The sequence below is a fragment of the Rana temporaria genome, chromosome 3, assembly GCF_905171775.1.
Source record: "Rana temporaria chromosome 3, aRanTem1.1, whole genome shotgun sequence".
NCBI classification, from domain to species: Eukaryota; Metazoa; Chordata; class Amphibia; order Anura; family Ranidae; genus Rana; species Rana temporaria.
This window is the reverse complement of record NC_053491.1, coordinates 34,135,911-34,156,225: the sequence shown is the minus strand read 5'-3', so window position 1 is coordinate 34,156,225 and position 20,315 is coordinate 34,135,911. Positions and strand designations below refer to the sequence as shown.

At 38.9% G+C, this 20,315-nt stretch overlaps 1 protein-coding gene across 10 annotated transcripts in view; it reads left to right on the top strand.

The window, feature by feature from the left end:
• The window catches only part of NTRK3 (neurotrophic receptor tyrosine kinase 3), a 936,199-nt gene that overhangs the window by 469,335 nt on the left and 446,549 nt on the right, over positions 1-20,315 (top strand). For 3 of the 10 annotated variants that reach the window (XM_040342395.1, XM_040342394.1, XM_040342393.1), the window contains exons 9-11: positions 6,622-6,645; positions 7,201-7,271; positions 11,151-11,253. In XM_040342395.1, the coding sequence (XP_040198329.1) occupies positions 6,622-6,645; positions 7,201-7,271; positions 11,151-11,253 (198 nt within the window). Of the gene's footprint in view, positions 1-4,401; positions 4,405-6,621; positions 6,646-7,200; positions 7,272-11,150; positions 11,254-20,315 lie in introns of all 10 variants that reach the window. The other 7 variants (XM_040342391.1, XM_040342390.1, XM_040342396.1 and 4 more) reach the window with 5 other exon arrangements.

The following is a 20,315-nucleotide window of genomic DNA, read 5'->3' as shown; positions in this document are numbered from 1 at the left end:
TACTGCCAGCAGTGCTATAAATATGCAATAATTACTGTAACAATGTGACTGGCAGGGAAGGGGTTAACACTAGGGGGTGAGGAAGGGGTTAAATGTGTATACTGCTTAGTTTTCTAACTGTGGGGGAAGGGGGGTGACTGGGGGAGGTGACCGATCTGTGTCTCTATGTACAAGAGACACAGATCGGTCTCCTCTCTCCCTGACAGCACCGCTGTCTGTGAGAGCCGGCAATGAGAAATGATCTCATATGTAAACATATGAGATCATCTCCCATTGGCCGCACAGACCGCCTAGCAAACGGCCACTCCGATTGGCCGTTCACGGCGATCTGTGATTGGCTGTGTCCAAGGGACACAGCCAGCACAGAAGTTCCCCACTGCACGCTCGGGAGCCGGAAAGGGGCGAACGTCAAATGACGGCGCCCCAGAGAAGTAGAACCACCCTGCAGCCGTAAATAGTCGTACGGTCGTCGGGAAGTGGTTAAGCTGTAGTTTTTGCCTCTTTTTTTCTTTCAGTGTAGGTGTCTTAAGCCTCATAGACACGATCGGACTTCCATCAGACTTTTCCGTGGATTTTGTTCCAAAGGGGGTTGTCTGTGAACTTGTTCTGCATACACACGGCAGGACTTTTTCAGCCAACTTTCACTAAATGACATGGTTTTTCTGCTCTTTACCGCCACCCTTTGGGCAACTTCTGTTATTGTTGTCTGATCTTTAGCATAGGTTCTGAGAATGCGTGTTTGTGCTTTGGACTTTAGTCCGATGGACTTGTGTACACATGATCGGATTTGCTCCATCAGACATTTGTTGCCGGAAAGTTTGTCTGTTCTCACAGCAAACATTTGTCCGATGAAAAAGCTAAAAAGTTTGTCCGATGGAGAGTACCCACGGTCGGATTGTCCGATTAAACAGGTCCATCGAAGGTTTGTTGTTAAAAAGTCAGATCGTGTGTATGGGCCCTTAGAGGTTTTCTCCACCACAACAATTTTGATCACTCAGTGGCGAGATTACTGCCTTGCTTCCACTGTTTTGTGATTGGATATCATAGGTGACCATTGGCTGTTCCAGTTGCCTGTTGGTAGTCTTATTTGCCTAGTGGCTCAGAAATCCAGACCCAAAGTTACAAAAAGAAGGGCAGCTACATTGTGGGACAATTCACATTTCATTTCATGACTTCATTTCTATGATGGCTTCACTAGTAGACACAAGTTTTTGATTCACTCTTTAACCTGTAGTTTTGTTTTCTTTATCTTTGAGTGTAGGTTTCTTAGTGGTTTACAGTACCAATCAGTGGAGAGATTACTTCCTTGCCTTTACTGTTTTGTTGTTGGCTATCAAAGTTTTGTCAATTGCCTATTGGCAGTCCCACTTGCCTAGCAGCTCAAAAAAAAGAAAGAGGAGCATCATGGGACAACGCATAATTCCTTTCATGTGTTTTGATTTTATGATGACTTCACTTCACTTAAAACCTATCACAGATATAGGTTTTTGATCCACTGTTTAACCTGTAGGTTTGGTTTCTTTACCTTTTGGTGTAGGTGTCTTAGAGGTTTTCTCTACCGCAACAACATTGATCATTCAGTGGAGATATTCCTGCCTTGCCTCTACTGGCTATCATAGTTTCCCATTGGCTGTCTCAGTTGCCTGTTAGTCCTATTTGCCATGCAGCTCAGAAAGCCAGATTCAAAAACAATAAAATTAAAGGAGAGCATAGGACAGCTCACAATTCCAGTCATCGCTTTCGATTTTTATTATGACTTAAAGTGGTAGTAAACTTGGACATTTAAAAGGCAATGGCATAATGTGCTAGTATGCTAGTAGAATTAAGCCCTTCAGTGGCACAATGTCATTTCTAATAGGTCTTCAATCTTCACCCAGTCTTCCTTCCCAGTTCATAGGCTCCGGCTTTATGAATGTCCATTCTGTGGTGACGTCACTCCCACTCATCTGCATGGGAGACATGGCCCTGACACAGAGCTCTGAAGGGAAGGCATGGTATGCTAGCCCTTCAGAATGCATACGCCATTTACATCACCGCAGTGTGATTATCTCCTAAACAGTGCAAGTAAAAGAGATATTTACTGTACCTACAGGTAAGCTTTATTATAGGCTTAACTGTACTGTAGGTACAAGTTGAAAAGTGGGCTTTACAACCACTTTAACTTTACCTGTAGGAGAACTTGTGTTTCGTTTTGCATTTATGTTTGCTCATGTACGATACGGTAATAGCTGTTTCAGTTGTAGATCTGTGAAGGACTTGAACTAGTGTAAAGGTAAGATAGGCCGTCTTATACGGGGTGGCATATGCGAGTACTGATCTTTGTACTAATGGCCTGTGTGATTGAATGTAACTTATTTGGAACATGACAGGTAAACCCTGGAACAATGTGTAGTCTTTTGGTCACCCTAATTTCCAGGGCCACTCCGAGATTCTAAAGGTTTGGCTCTTTGCAGTAAAGTTGTATTAGTTATGTTTAATAATCCTCTTTTTCTACAGGTTTTTTATCAACTTTTTTTCACCTGCTTGAAAATGCAACACAGGATTTTATAAATAAATTCTAATAAAAAAAAATAGATGAGTAAATTAATCCCTATACTAGTGAAGGGGCAAATTAGAATATCTGTTCATCCTTCTTTTTTTACAAATCGTCATGCAATTAAGAAGTCTAACTTTATGATTTCATGAATCCATGCAGGTGACGCACATTTAAGAGATTCAGAGAATCGTGATTCATCAGAGAGGATAAGATTTCCCCAATTTGACCTATTCACCAATCAGTTCTGCCATCAGAGGAGAATCTAGTGGTTGATGGCCTTTCTGAGACATCTCCACATCTAGATAGTTGGGCTACACTAACTTAGCGTCTCTGGAAATCATACTAAAATACTGACAACTAAGATAGTACCCCTAGTATGTGATAATACCAAAAACTCTAGTATTTAACAATTTTGTATAGTTTTAAGGGTAGGATAAAAATATATATATATATAGTATAGAATGATTATAGTTACAATATTCATATGCCTAAAATTTGCATGGGTGTGATAAAAGCAGTGTTTTTGCATGGTGTGCCATATCATACTGGCTGAAATATATTTCTTAACAACATATTTTGTTGGGTAGAAACCTCTAACTTGGGCTTCTTACACAAAGCATTAAAAAAACAAATTGTATATAGCATGTTGATTTTACGTTTGGCTGCCGGTATGATTGATTTGTTTATGTCAGGAACATATAAAGAGTGTTTGGGCTTTTTTTCCTCTTGGATAACACATTATTTCAGAAAACAAGAGAAGTTTTAAATGAGGCTGGTTTTCAGAAAATGTGTCCATCTTTTATCCAATTTGGCATCATCTGATACTGATTTTTTTTTTTTAGTTATTCAGGCTCAGTAAAGCTTTACAGATTTTTTTGTAATTTAACAAAGCCATTGAAAGCTAGTTCAAATTATTGGTGCATTAATCAAAATGTAAAATTACCATCATTATATTCAATCTTATTTTCAGGGATAATGATGTAAAAGGGAGAAAGATAAAAAAAAAAGGCACAATGGAAATATGTTATTATTCTTTTTTTTTTCTTTGTCTCAGAAAAATCTTAACTATACACTAGTGTTGTGTATATTTTTATACATAGGTCCTAGAAGACCTTTTGACAATCTTTTAATGTATGTGATCTATTACTTTATGAATATTTAATTGTAACTAAAATGATGGAAAATCTATTCATAGCATATAATATAAATATTGGGATTTCTGCAAGAATGGCTCCTACAAAAAAATGTAAACGAAAATGTAATTCTAACTCATAGTAATTCAAACAATCTTATATGAAAACATATTACATTGCCTTACCTTTATTAAACAGCTTATTTAGGTTAATTGATTTAAAAAAGGTGCAACTCTAACCAATGGAACCTGTACCTTGGTGTTGGAGATCAACTGACTCCCTCCATTCTATAATGGGGTGTTATATTAGCATATAAGATGGCAAAAAAAAAAACTATTTAAAGGAGTGCATTGTTTGCTTTTTTTTATCATAATGAAAATGGAGTTGTTTACAGTAGCATATGGCAATCAACTGGAGGTGTATATTCAAACATAGTCCATCATCTTGATGCATTGGGATTTTCACACTTATAAGACATTTTTTAAAACCCAGCTTTGAAATATGGCTACATTCTTTCATGTCAGACATTTAACACCACTTTGCAGTGTTATTTTAGTTGTACAGTGTGTCACTATTCACCCGTCTTCTTTATAGACCTTTGATGGTGAGTTCACATATACCATACGTTAATAGCGATCAATGATGTACGTTCCTATCTTTCCTGTCTTTCTCTCTTATATTTTTCTTTTTATTCAATTTTCTCTATTTCTATCTACTCTGGATTTGACAAAGAAGGTTGGTATTTTATTTTATTTAATATAGTTACCATACCATTTAGTTATCCTGCCACATAACTTTTTGAAATGCTGTATTTACCTTTTTTCGTGGCCTTCCTTTGTCCTATGTTGCAAATGTGTTCTTTCTTGAAAAAAAGGGGCTTCACGTCAAAACAGTTTTAGCTGTTTTATATTTTTGGGATGTCTTGCTTGAACAGTCTGTTTCAGATTTTGCCACAGCATTTCAAAAGGATTAAGGTCAGGCATTGTTTAATATATGATATAGCTTCTGTTAAAACGACTCTGTTGCTGAATTACTTATATGTTGTTTTTTGTTGTTGTTTTATCATGGTTATGATGCTTACGTTTTTTGACCACAGAGAGTCTTGATACTCTGATCTAAAGTTTCCCAAATATAGCTTCCAGTAATGTTCAGCAGGCTCCAGATGAGTAGCGTTCTTTTTTGTTTTTCTGTGTAGTAACCTCTTGTATACACATTTCTCTCAAGTGTTTTTTTTTTATTAGTCTCAGAAACACAAATGGGATCTAGGTTAAGAAATTCCTTCCGATCCTTACCAGCCCAAGGTTCTTTGTTACATGTATAAGGATTTTAAAAGAATTTTAAGAAGTGCCCTTATACTGCTGTGTGCGGTATGCTCACTCTTAGGTAGAGTAGCAATTGTGCTAAATTTCCTTAGATATAGTTTCATAAACCTTTCCAGGCTTCCAAGCTTTAACAAAAGTTCTTCTGAGGTCCTTTGAAATCATATTTAATCACACTACATTGTACTTTTTTTAATGCATTATTTATTTATCGTAACAGTTTATAGTAAGCATACAAACAGCAGCAGGATACACAGAAAACTGTAGACCCAGTGAGGCCAGTCAAACACAAAGGACACATTGTAAGAAATTGTTTATCAACGGTGTATAAATGCTAAGTGAGGACATGGCAGCTCAATCTCAACCCCCCCCCCCCCCCTTAAAGGTAAACCCAATAGGGAGCATCATTCCATTGGTTATGTAGATCTGCCACACATCGGACAGTAAAGAAGGAATGTCTTGAGCATTAGCAACTAACTTAAACAGGATTCACATGTGTCATGATTACCATAATATATAATATAAAATCCCCACTTAATGGTGGAACTTGAGGGCTAGATGTAGTCTGAAGATTTAGAAAAATAAAGAAAGTAATAAGAGAGCCATAAGAGAAATATAGGGGAGGGGAGAAGCGGGAAGGAGAAGGGTATAGGGATCTGGGTTGGGCAGGAGGAAGTTCTTGCCAGTTAGTGTCCGTAGGACCTTACTGTATACGTTTTATTGATAACCAAGAAGGTTTGTTAAGGTTGTTACACTGGTGTTGGCTATCTATGAGTTCCCCGATACCTGTAAAGGTGTGTCACCCATTATTTATTTGATTTCTTTTGAGTAGGAGAAATCGAACCAGTAAAACCATGTTATGTAAAATGTTATGGTAGTCCCTTTGAGAGAGTTTGTTAGATCCTACATATGTTCAATATCCTCTATGTAGCGGAACCCTTGTCGAACTGTGGGTAAGAAGGTAGAATTCCATAAGGCCGGAATACATTTACCAGGTAGATAATGATGTATTTTTTTATATAGTTTAATTGAAAAGTCATTGTGAAAGAGGAGAAAGAAACCGGGGTCTTGGGGAATTGTACAGTCAGTGAACTTTTGGGAATAAGCATGTACCTGGGTCCAGAAAGTGTGTAGCCAAAGGCAAGGCGAGAATATATGTAATAAATCATCCTGATGTATATTGCAGCATCAGCATATTGTGCTTTATTAAGATTGGTTGAAGTAGGTTAACCCCACCCTAAGACTGACCGCAACACTTACAGTAGCTCATTGACATTGAGATTCATGTACCTTATCCATGAATGACCTTGTATGTTTAAGCCATTTGCTCAATATAGATATACACATTGAATATAGGTATGGAAATGTAAAATGTATGTTTGATTCATTACACAAACTGTCTTTATTACTATTATCCTCAAATAAAGGTCAGATCACATTTTAGGAACCATTCATGTAGAAATCCAGAAATGCTCTTAGGACTCACACACATATATGTATGTATACTAGCATATGACTATCTGTTTCAAAGATTTATTTCTTTATCCTTAGAACCTTAGTTTTCTGATTTAGGTACTGCATATTTTTTTCTGCTTTACTAAATCTGACATTTACTTGTCTGTCCTTTTTACAGAGAATACTGACTATTTTGTTTCAGGTACGTACTTGTTCTTACTGCTCTATTAAATATACGGGGCTGCTCCATTAAGCACAATTCACAGGCTAGGTCTGATGGGTTTGGTCTCCCTTTGCCAAATGCCTAATAGATCATGTTGACAGGAAACCAAAGGGGGTCTTGCCAGAGAAATCCCTATACTCACCAATATATGTTCAGCCAAGAATTGCAGCATTCCTTGTTAACTTTATCTTCATTGTTAATGGAACATAAGTCTCCAAGGCCACAAAAAAAAATGGAAGTTAAGGTCACAGCAGCAAACTAACCAGCATGCTTTTTCTCTATAATACGTTTGAAGATGTCCATATTTGATTATCCTTGAGTTCTATTACAAAGCCTTTTAAACCTCCCGAGGCAAATGTACATTTATATTCAAAATAAGACAGGTCCCTAGGTAGTGAAATGCAGTGGTATGTCTGCTGCTATCCAATTATCTGAACCCTGTGATAAAAATAGTTGGTGGCCTTTTAAGCAGGCAGTGCATAAGGAGAATAATAATACATTGTTCATAGAATTATTCAACTCCTTTTGTTTCAGTAGCAGATTTTGGAATAAGTCCCACGCCTCCAATCAGCGTGACTCATAAACCAGAAGAGGACACTTTTGGCGTGAGTTAAATTTTGATGTCTTAAGAAAACACAGCCTCAGCTTTTAATGTATTTTTCTAACACTGGCGGCTTCTGTACAGATAATGAACTGAATGTAAACGGGATCTGAGCACAAATCCTGCAGTCTTGATGCATATTCTATGGTAATCTCTACATTGCCAATGAAAGGAGTGCTTCTAAACACTTTCAAAATGTTTACATGATCATAACTGTGGAGTATAAGAACCTATTTAATTAAATTAGGCACTCAGACGAGTTTCTCGCCCATGACATACAGCATGCTGAATATCTGTCATTTTGCTTGGGAGTTAGGCTTGAAAAATACATAGTGCTATAATACCATGAGAATAGAATAAGTACCCAAGTGAAATGTAATTTTGCACCCTCAATAAATCTTCTTCTTTTTTTTCTGACTGGCTTTCTTACTGCCTTAAATTTAAAATCTTACAAGCCTAGTATTTTGCCTGGTATTTTGCTTAAAGAACAGCTCTAATAGAGAGGTGGCACAATAGCTTTGATGGCTCTTCTGTAGATTCTCCTATTCCTTGATGTGTTTTCCGGAACAAGAAGTGTAGGGAAATCTCCCCAATGACACACAGACAACACAAACAATAAACTTTCATGGGTTGTATCCCCTATCTACACTATAAAAAATGATTTAGCAACTCATGCACTCTCCCCCAGCATTGGTTTGAGAAGGACACTTTAACCCTTCTCCATCCCCAACAGCATTGGTGTCAGTAGGATGCATTAACCCCCCCCCCCTCACAAACACGCACACACACCACCACCACAACCACCACCACAACCGCCACCACCCCTCTTCCTCCACAGCAAGAGTGTCAATGGGACACATTACCACTCCCCTTCAGCTTTGGTGTCAGTGGGGCACCCCCTCTTCCCCCAATATATATTCCAGAGAGCCAGCATCATCACATTGCCCAGGTTTGAATCAGGAAGGGGGAGATCTCTACTAGGGTCTTTAAAAAGACCACACACTCTCCCCATCGCCCCCCCCCCATAAAGATCAATTTAGCTTGTCGTTTGTATGGTGCTTCTGCAGTATCATTGACATCAGTACTTGTGGAGAAACAAGAAATGATAGTGATCCACTCTACCAGCAATGGCTGAAGCTTGCCAGCAACAGGACTGGAAAAAAGAAGAGAGGGGTACTTACTTGCTTCAATGGTGTTCCTCCCTCACTGATGGAAACACTGCAGAATTTCCAATGACAGCTAGAATGCATTTCCTCACGCATCTGGGGCAGCAAGGCATCTACACAATGGAGATAGGTATTTTTCTCCCCTATATTGTGACACCATCCCTGGATAATTGTTGGCAACAAGATTCCAGGTGTGACATTGCCCTCAAAAACCAGACTTCTCCCTAAGCAGACCCAGACCTCACACAGCCCTCTGGAAGGGAAATTAAAAAATATATATTATAGTTCCATAGTGAATCTCCTTCACCATGGCAGCCCTAAACCAAGAAGGTATTAGACACTGACCTGTAGAAGGAAAATAAATTGTCTGTTATTTTCAGTGCCAGCATAGGCCCCATTGGGTATTTGCCCCAGAATTTAAATTTGGTTTTCCTAGTCAAAGCTTACGAGCAACAGTTGTAATTGTCCTGGGAACTTGAGAACTCCTCGGAATTCCTGAATGTACAGTAGTATAGCAGATGACATTGATTTATTCCCCAAATTCCATATAATCAGGCTGAATATGAACTGTGTTGTAGGGTATATGGTAGCACTTTTTTAGATTGTATTCAGCAAAGATATTCAAAGACCTATTGGAAAAAAAGTCATTAAACATTTTTACAAATTTTAATTATGATTATGTAACCTAGTCTAAAACAGTGGAACTAACATTACAGTACAGAAGCAGAAGCCAGCTCCAGCATTTAGAATAAAGTCATAATTGTTGTTATAGTTTGCATGCTTTGTCTCTTCTATGCCTTGCCAGTATTGCTTTTGCATGTTTAGATAATTCTTTGTAAAGTAATTTATAAATATGTCCACATAAACTACCCACTGGAGATATCCATTTTGCTAGTGACCACGTCATGTATCTTTAGGTTCTATTTATAATGGTTTCACCTAAATGCATGCAGTTTTTCAAATGAATCTTGGGTAAATGGAAATATTCCCTCTCATATACAGTGGAACCTCGGATTACGAGCATTTTCTGTTCCAGGAGTATGCTCGTATTTCAAAGTACTTGCATATGAAAGCGAGTTTCCCCACTGAAGTCAATGTAAACAAAAATAATTTGTTCCGCATTGACTTCAATGGGATGCAATGCTGCATGCAGCCAGAGGCGGGGGGCGCCGGAGAGCCTCAGAAACAACTGACCTCGGCAAACCTCGGATAGACTTCCAACCCAACATTTGCCAAGGTCAGCAGTGCTGTCATCGGGCCTTTCCATGCATTTCCGAACGGCGCCATTCGGCGACGTTCGGCTCTGCTCAGCTCCGGTGCCCCCCACCTCAGGCCAAAAGCGGTACTGCACACTACTTTGGCCTGAATCATACTCGTTTTGCAAGACAACACTCGCAAACCGAGTCACGATTTTTTAAAATGCAGTGCTCGTATTACGAAACGCTCGTTAACCGTGTTAGTTGCAATCAGAGGTTCCACTGTAATTGCAATATATTCCCACTGTTCTAGCCCGGTGGTCCCCAAGCGAGTCACGATTTTTTAAAATACAGTGCTCATATTACAAAGCGCCCGTTAACTGCATTACTTGCAATCCGAGGTTCCACTGTAATTGCAATATATTCCCACTGTTCTAGCCCGGTGGTCCCCAAACTTTGGCCCGTGGGCTGGATATGGCCCTTTGCTTGCCTTTACCTAGCCCACTGTGCACTATTCCTTATGCTGACACCAATAATGTGGCTCTATTCCTCCTCCTATTGACTACTAGGTATTTTTTTTATTCCCACTGACCACCAAGCTGGAGGCATTGTTTGCTTCCACTGATGCGTGGAGATTTTCTAATCCATTGACCACAGCCCCCCCCCCCTAAAGTTTGAAGGAAAGTAAACTGACCCTTTGTTTAGAAAGCTTGAAGACTCCTTCTCTAGATCCTTCCAAGTAGTAATATGCAGAAGACCATTAGTAATAAAGCAAAACCAGGAACAGGGGCCTTTACAGAAGAGGCACTTCCAGCTACTACCTCATTATGTTGTCTCTTACGCAAGACTTTTTCATTTGCAGTTTGTGGCTAAGCATGCTTTAAACCATTATACAAAAAATAATGAAGTTCTCAAAACCAAACCTTAACTAACGAGAAAGTTGTACCACTATCTTAAATGGAAACCTAATAGGACTTTTGATATGTGGTTTCTTCACTATCCATTTAGAGTTCTAAGCAACAGAACTCCTTCCCATGGGAGTAATAACTATTATTGCTACCATTCATGTATATCAAATAAATGTTAATTTTGGTAAGGCTAGATTGCATTTGTAAATGCATCTGGGGACTTGGGAGGCAGTATAATATAATTTACCAAGAACATACGATATGCCTATTTAGGTTAAAGGAAATCTGTTTCCATAGTTTTTAAAAAGAATGTTGCTAGAAAAAAAAAGCAAAAGGTGCTATGCATTATAATGTGTTCAACATTACATAAATATAGCAATCAGTACATATTAACAATACAAATCATTGCATGCTGTATGGATGTGAAAATACTATGCTGTATTCCACGCTGCATGTTTTCATTAGACATATGTGAAAATGACGTACATGAGAATTACATTTTGAATGTATGGGGAATGTAATCATATTTATATGATATAAATCTTCACTTAGAGCTCTTCAATTGAATTGTGTTACTCAAGATGTTAACATTTTTTTTTCTAATTATTTACAGGTTTCAATAGCAGTTGGCCTAGCAGCGTTTGCATGTGTCCTTTTAGTGGTTCTGTTCATAGTCATCAACAAATATGGAAGACGTTCCAAATTTGGTATGAAAGGTAAGAAAAGATGACAAGTTTGTCCTTTGGATTTGTATCTCATGCTATTATAAAGTTACAGCTTATGCCAATGTATCTGCAGATGACTGGTTATTCTACTGATGTTTCTCTGTTATCTGTTGCTATTAGATGCTGTATATATTACAGATGTTTTTTTGTAAAGTTCCCGAAATATTTGAAACTCTTTTGGAATAATGACCAACTCAGACTTCTGGCTTTAGTTTTTTGGCATGCTGTTCTTTATATTATAAATGTACTCTTTTGTCAAACTTAATACAAGTCCTTTGACAGCTCAAATTCTTAATGATATACCTAAAATGGAACTAAACCCTCCTGTCCTTTACAGCCAAGGAAGCTGCCATCTTAGCCTCTGTTTTATACTGCAAGTAACATGGTGCTATACATGTGTTTAATTATCACAGCAACCATGGTGGCTTGACAGTTTGGTTGAGAGCACAAGGAACCATCACAGTTATCATTCAAAGCATGCCTTGAATGTAACTGTTTTGGGAAAAGGATATGTTCTCCTTTTTATAACATGTTACATGTTACACCCATATTCAGGGTGCAAAATGTTACATGTTACATATGCTCCTGCTCTCTCCCAATCCCCTGTTCTGTCAGCTAGCCAGGGGATCTTCTCCCCCGGCTAGCTGTCACAATCTAAAAAAGACATGGCCGTACGGGGCTCCTCCAGAGTGTTCTATGAATAGGAAAATGGAAAGGTCTGGCAGCCTTTCCTTGTAGTTCTCAATGAACTACCACAGCGCTGTTGAGCTTCATGGTAGTTCATTGAGCTTCCTGTCTCAAGTGTAACTGCTTTCTCGTATCGGAGGTATGGGCAAATAGATACACAGACAACCTACAGGACTGTGGCATTACACCCACAACCTGTTGATTGTGGGTGCAATGCTTTACAGGTCCCTAACAAAAAAAAAAAAAATGCATATTTTTTTTACCTACAAAAATATGTGTATTTATTACTTTTTTGTAAAGTTGAACTTATCCTTTAAATGGATTTAGTTCAGTTTTAAAACTGGTGTGTTATTGAGCAATACATTTTCGAATGAGGTCTGGATTATAATTTAGTCTCTACCTGGCTTAGCCTGTAGTTGTTTTCATACTGTATTTCATTTTTTCATCTTGGATGCGGACTGCACTGATGTATTGAAAAATCACATTGGTTTTTCCATAATCAAAATAAACACAGACATATTGGCTTTGCTGTATAAAGGTTCTGAGGACCTAGACTGTTAATATACATGGTTCTGAATAATATACACAAATGACATGAACGTCATACTCTAGCCAACTGTTACATAGAAGGTGTTCTAATATGTTTTCTGTGAATATTATAAATGACGGTAACATTCAATCATGAAATAGCTGTTCCATAAAGTGCCGCCCTTCCCAAGATGTCACATCTCATTTTTATCAAGGTCTTCTTATGGGGATCCACAAATCAGTTTTACTCTGCTATATACTCAGTGCAAGTGAATAATTGGTGTTGCAACAGCCACTTCATAAATGTGCCCAGCAGGCATCAGTTTAGATTATCTAGATTATACTGTATACTTATCATGCTATAAATAACTGTTTTATGATTTGCACAATTATGAATAGTTATGTAGTTATTTAATTCCATCCAGTTCAACTAAAAGAAAAAAACACACACACACACAAATCAAAACCTCCATATACACAATCCTATTCCTACAGTCGATCCAGAGTAAAGCAAAAAAACAAAAACAAAAAAAAAAACAATAAAGCATGATCAAATTTGCTCCTGCAGGAGAACAAAATTCCTTCCTAAACCCCCAAAAGTCAATTGGATATTCCCTAGATCCACATCACCTGTACATTTTAGTATCTTATTTATATTATGTGTATCTAGGAAAGAATCCAGGCCTATTTTTAAAACAATCTACTGAGCTGTCCAGAACCATCTCTGAAGGGAGTCTATGGCCTCGTACACACGACGGAGAAACTCGACGGGCGAAACACATCGTTTTGCTCGTCGAGTTCCTTGTGAAGCCGTCGAAGCTCGACAAGCCAATTTTCTCTATTCTCATCAAGAAAATAGAGAACATGCTTTCTTTTTGGCTCGTCAAGTTTCTCGACAGTTTCCTCGGCAAAAAAATATCTCCCAGCAAGTTTCTTGCTGGTTTTTGCCGAGAAACTCGGTCGTGTGTACGAGGCCTATTCCACATTTTCACAGCTCTTGCTGTAAAAAAACCTTTCCATAATTGGAGGTTAAATCTTTTTTCCACCAAATGTAAAGAGTGTCGCCTTGTCCTCTGTGATGACCTTAAAGTGAATAACTCAACACCAAATTTCACTATATGGACCACTTATGTATTTATACATGATGACCATATCCCCCCTTAATCTCCTCTTCTCAAGAGAGAATAAATTCAGTTCCTCTAATATTTCCTCATATCTGAGCTCCTCCATGCCTCTTATCAGTTTGATTGCCCTTCTCTGCACTTTCTTGACCTATTAAACTTTAGTAAATCAACCCCACTGCCTCTATAATTTAAGCTATATATGGTCGCTAAAGCCTGTCTGTTGCCATACACATTTAAACCATTTTAGAAAGTTATCTTAGAGCTAGCAATGAAAGAATTGGCAGCACCATCACTGCAAGCTAGTATGCGACCTCTCATATTGATCTGCTTCAAAATTACAGCCACAAAAGACTTGTTTTGTCAATTACAGAGAAAAAATACATGCTAAAGATGTAGCTCCTTGTTAAACTGGTTATAATATCTCTGTGTTGTTCAGTGTAGTTTCTTGTCTTGGCGGAATGCCACCTTCATTGAATTTTCTTCCTCCTCTGCTTGGCATTTCTTGTTAATATTGCGTAACAGATGCAACGCTTCCCTTTCAAATCTTGTGTAAATTAGCATTGAGGCATCCAGTGGAGAAAAATGTGACTTGACAGGACTCACTGTTTATTAGACTAAAATGAAGGACCAAGATGATAAAACCATATCTCGGAGAGGCTGAGTTTTTCTATAAAAATATAAATGATGAAAACGAAACAAGCAGAAAAAGAACAAGCAGTCAATTCATTAACGTCTATACCTGTGAGTCGTACTGAATGGTGTTGAAAAGAGATTTGATACTTTGCCTATAGCAACTAATAAGATGCCAGCTTCCATGTTATGCAGACCTATGATCGGCCAATGTGGAGTATGTTCTGTTTTTGAACTCTTTGCATTGTGTTAGGGTTGTTAGGTTTTATGTGGGGGTTTCCGGAAATTAACAGCGGGAAGCAACCCCATTGAAGTCAATAAGAGGTTGCCGCCTCCCGCAGATAATCGCAGCCACTCGCATGTGATCACTCATTCAACGATTGCCTGTGAGTGAATGGCCCTGGATGCAGATAGTTTGCAGGTGGCCCTGTATAGCTGCGGGAGTCAGCAGTCTCCTATTGCTTTAATGAAGCTTATCACATAAAACCCACACTGGGGTTCTCACATGTAATTGGTGTTGGGCCCATTCACAGGTGAATGAGGTGAGTCTCCTTCTACTGACAAAATGCGTTGGATGGGTCTTGGATTGTGACATCATCAGTCTCATCCATGGTGTACTCTGTGTATTTGCCAGTCTTTCATTTCTTTATGTAAGCTGAACTTAACAAAAATATATTCTGTTTTAAAATACCGCACTATGTGATTTGCCTCTATGTTCTCTTCATGCCCTGTGTGATTTTGATGTGAAGCACTGGATTACCCAGAAAACCTGAGGCTATCATAGCTGTGTGACAGCCAGACATTACTAATGTCTTGGCTTTGAGATCAAAATAATTTAGTAAGGAGTGAATCGTGTTGGGCGGGGCTTGGTTTGTGACATCATCACGCACGCTGGTGGACTCACAGCCATGCTGTACTCTGTGGGCCAGATTCAGAAAGATTCGTCTATCTATCTGCGGGCGTAACGTATCTCAGATACGTTACGCTGCTGTAACTTTGGGAGCAAGTTCCGTATGCAGAAAGAACTTGCGCCCTTAGTTACGGCGGCGTAACGTATGTGTGGCGGCGTAAGCCCGCCTAATTCAAATGAGGATGTTGTGGGCATGTTTTATTTAAATTTCACTTGACCCCGCCTATTTTAAGTTTTTTGTGAACGGCGCATGCGCCATTCGTGAAAAAATCCCAGTGCGCATGCTTGAAATTACGCCGCAAAGCCTCATTGGTTTCGACGTGAACGTAACTTACGCAAAGCCCTATTCGCGAACGACTTACGCAAACAACGTAAAATTTTCAAAACTCGGCACGGGAAAGACGTCCATACTTAACATTAGCTACGCCTCATAAAGCAGGGGTAACTTTACGCCGGAAAAAGCCTAACGTAAACAACGTTAAAAAATGCACCGGCGGGACGTACGTTTCTGAATCGGCGTAAATACCTAATTAGCATATTCCTTGCGTAACTATACGGAAGCGCCACCTAGCGGCCAGCGTAAATATGCAGCCTAAGATACGACGGTGTAAGACACTTACGCCGGTCGGATCTTAGGGAAATCTATGCGTAACTGATTCTATGAATCAGGCGCATAGATACGATGGCCCGCACTCAGAGATACGACGGCGTATCTGGAGATACGCCGTCGTATCTCGTATCTGAATCTGGCCCTGTGTATTTATCAGTCTTTCATCTCTCTATGTGAGTGGTATTTTTAAATAAACTCAAATATTTTTTTTAAATACTGCACTATGGGGTTTTCCTTTATGTTATCTTTATGCCCTGTGGGATTCTGTTGCAGAGCGCTGGATAACCAGGAAACCTGAAGATATCATAGCTGTATGACAGCCAGGCGCAATTGATCTCTATGTTTTGAGGTCAAAATCATTCAGTAAGGAGCCTCTGAGCTCTGGTGGGACACCATAGAGTACTCATTTGCCTGCTGTGTTTTAATGCGGGACCTACATTATTTTCACAAAATGCGATTGCAAGATTAGTTTCGCCTTTTAGTTTGGACTTGCACTTTCAATTGTTTGTATTTATTGTTTTTTCTTATCGATATGTCATAATTTATTATTTATTATTAGGCTATTTTGTCTTCAGGTCAATTTTTTTTCATTTATACAGAATACAGTGAATCAGGTTAATAACACATTATCCTGGATGGATCTAAAATAAATATCGACGTGGTCCTGGTTACTTACTTCTTCAGGAGAAAAAAGAGAGAATGAAACACTAAAGCCTCGTACACACAGCTGGAAATCTCGTCGGGGAAAAAGCCGTCGGTTTTCCCGACGAGATTCCTGGCAAGCTTTTCTTGCAAAGCCGAGTGTACACACGGCACATTTAAAAGAACCATAGTTATTTTGAATGGCAAGAACGCGGTGATGTCATCAACACGACGAACATGCGCTTGTCACATTCGATGCCATCCCTGCCATCTTGCTTCACTCTACACTACCCTTGTAAGCTACCGCGCATGCCTCGAAGTCTCATCGAGCATTCGCGGGCTTAGCGAAGGACAGGTAAGCTTGTAGCCACATACACAAACACAAATTTCTCGTCGGGAAACAGGCCGACGAGAATCCCGACGAGAAGATTTAGATTTTCTCGTCGAGATTTCTGGCAGTTTTCTCGACGAGAAAACATACACACAACCGTTTTTTCCAGCAAAAAGCTCTGCCAGCTGTTTTCTTGCTGAGAAAACTGCCCGTGTGTACGAGGCTTGAAGGTCAGGCACAGCCAGCCAACAGCCACAAAACAGATATCCCTGGGCGAGCATGGGAGCAGATATGGCTATAATTGTGCTCAGTGTGTAAAAGTTGAAACCAAAGATAGGTCCCAATTTTGAGGCAGTTGGATATATGGACCTTAGATAGATCCCAAGAATTTTAAAGGCAGTATAACAGAAAGACCTCGGATGGATCCCAAGGATTAGGTGAGTAGTACCGTACCCAGAAAAGGTAACTCAAAATGTGTCTCATATATATATATATATTAGGTTCAAGAATGAGGCATACATCATCTCAGTCCTGCCCAAAATATAGCCTGACAATAGGGAGTCCATCCACATGCATCCACCGCCATGCAAGTTAATACAAAAAAAGTAAGGCCACTTTTGCATTACTTTCGGTACAACTCTCGTGCAATCTTCAAATGCATCACTTGTCACCTAACACAAAAAAAACAGCTTGCACCCAAATACATTTTTAATCCATACCAACAGGTGGATAGGTGTGCATCATAAAAATGTATAATATATATCTTCAGTTATAGGTTTTGTTGAGTGATTGTATCCATTGAAATGTGAGAGAGTTTGGCGGAAGACATTATCATTTTAGTCATGAGGTCGAACAGAGGAAGATACATTTTTTTTCTTTATTTCCTAAGCAGAACATAAAAGAAAAAGAAAATATATTCAGCACACACTATCAGGAAACCTTTTAAGAGGTCCATCACTATCAATTCATTTAGTATTCGCTATAATACATCTGATCAAAGCTCATTCATTTGATATTTATGTGGATGTCAAATGTACTTCCAGTGTTCCTCTATTATAATTTCCCATTAGTTAATAGGTACTTTGAACCAAAGTGGTTGATTATGATGGGGGATACTAATGCCCTCCCCCTTACCTAATAAAGAGTTAGCTTTATTAATAGAAATAAAATATGTAATTGCTATCAGTTGTACTGTTTTGTGGTGGCTATGTATTTTCAAATAGTATAAATGTAAAAAAGGTTATTAAACTAAAGCGTTTTCAAACCCACAGTCAAATAAATGTAGAGAAAGTTAACCACTTGCCTACAGGGCACTTAAACCCCCTTCCTGCCCAGACTAATTTCCAGATTTTAGCGCTGTCACACTTTGAATGACAATTGCGCGGCCATGCTACACTGTACCCATATGACATTTTTTGCATTTTTTTTCACACAAATAGAGCTTTCTTTTGGCGGTATTTAATCACTACTGGGGTTTTTATTTTTGGGGGTAATGCTGCTTTAACCACTTCAGCCCCGGAAGAATTTGCCCCCTTCCTGACCAGGCCATTTTTTGCAATACGACACTACGTCGCTTTACGAGTAAGCATCACATGATGCGAAACAGCTCTTTTTTCCTAGTCCACTTATTGTTTGACTGCATGAATTTTGGCTGTTTTTTCTATTTGCAATTTTTTTTTTCTATGTTTTGAATACATCGTTTTTTGAGGAGTGCGGCGATCCAGGATTTTTCTTTCATCCTACGTCGCTTTAACTGACAATTGTGCGACAATTGTGCGGTCGTGCGACGCTTTAACCAAACAAAATGTACATCCTTTTTTCCCATAGATAGAGTTTTCTTTTGGTGGTATTTGATCACCTCTGTTGTTTTATGTTTTGCGCTATAAACAAAAGAAGAGCTCCAATTTTGAAAAAACACAATATTTTCTACTTTTACTATAATAAATATCCCAATAAGAAAAAAAAAAAAATTCCCCCAGTTCTACATATTTTTGGTAAAAATCAAAATAAGCATAGATTGAGTGGTTTGCGCAAATGTTATAGCATACACAAAATAGGGGATAGATTTATGGAATGTTTAATATATATATATATATATATATATATATATATATATATATATACATATATATATTTTTTTTACTAGTAATGGAGACAATGAGCAATTTTTATCCGGACTGCGACATTTCGGCAGACAGACCAGACACTGTTGAAACTTTTTTAGGACCATTGACAAATATACATCGATCAGAGCTAAAAATAGCCACTGATTACTGTATAATTGTCACTGGCAGGGAAGAGGTTAACACTAGGGGGCGGGCGATTAAAGGGTTAAGTGTGTGTTCCCTAGGTGTGTTCTAACTGTTAGGGGATTAGACTGACTGGAGGAGAAGACAGATCGTTGTTCCTACTTAGTAGGAACACACAATCTGATTCTCCTTTCCTGACAGGACAGGGATTTGTGTGTTTACACACACAAATCCCTGTTCCTGCTCTCGTGCCTCGCAATCAGGGCTGACCGGTGAGGATCGCCCCTGCCAGCCATGTGCATTGGGTTCCGCGCCTGCTATGGCTCTTAAAGCAGCTGCAGTATATATACAGTGATTTGCGCAGAAGAGCCATTCTCAGGAAGCTGTTAAAGGGATATCAAACCCCAAAACAGAAATGCTATAAAGGCACACACTGGTCCATCAATATATTGCAGTTTACCAGTTTTTCAATGTGGTGGCTGCATTTTTTTTCACCTGGTGGTCGACCAGTAACGCAGTTCCTGTTTTAGGGTGTCTCCACTCTGGATGCAGGAGAAATGGAGACACTTTGAAAACACAAAATTGTACTGTTTAATTTTCTTGTGGGAACTTTATTTCCAATGTCACAGAGGGGGAGATTTATTAAAACTGGTGCACACAGAATCTGATGCAGCTGTACATAGTAACCCACGAACTTCTAGGTTTTAGCTCTTGCTCACATTGAATGCAGCTTTGAAATTGTGCGACCTTATCTGACCTTATCTGAAATTGCACAATTTCAAAGCCGCATGTCGGTGCAACTTAAGGTGTGACTTGGAAGACATCTATACGGCTTCATGCACAGATGTCTGTCCAAGACGTGCCAAAAATCGCTGATTTAAACTGTGCCATTGCCAACAATAGGGTGACCTGTCAAATCACATGACAAGTCGCTCCAATGTGAACGAGGGCTCATTGTCAAAGCTTGATTGAACAAGCTGAAGTTAGAAGCTGTTTGGTTACGATGCACAGCTGCCCAAGATTCTTGTGTTCCAGTTTTAGTAAATCTGCCCCAGAGTAACATTTCAATAGGTCTATCGGCTGCAACATGGTGCCATGTGGTGGATTGCATCCCAACAAACTGTGCTGAAAAAAGTACTGCGTGCTCCTCCACAGTATGGTGGAACTAACATGATACGATAGGGATTAAAGGGTCACTAAAGGATTTTTTTTTTAGCTAAATAGCTTCCTTTACCTTACTGCAGTCCTGGTTTCATCTCCTCATTGTTTGTTTTTGCTCTGATGTTGCTGTAATACTTCTCTGTTCTGAACACTTCCTGGTTGTCTGTTTCTTGATGAAAAA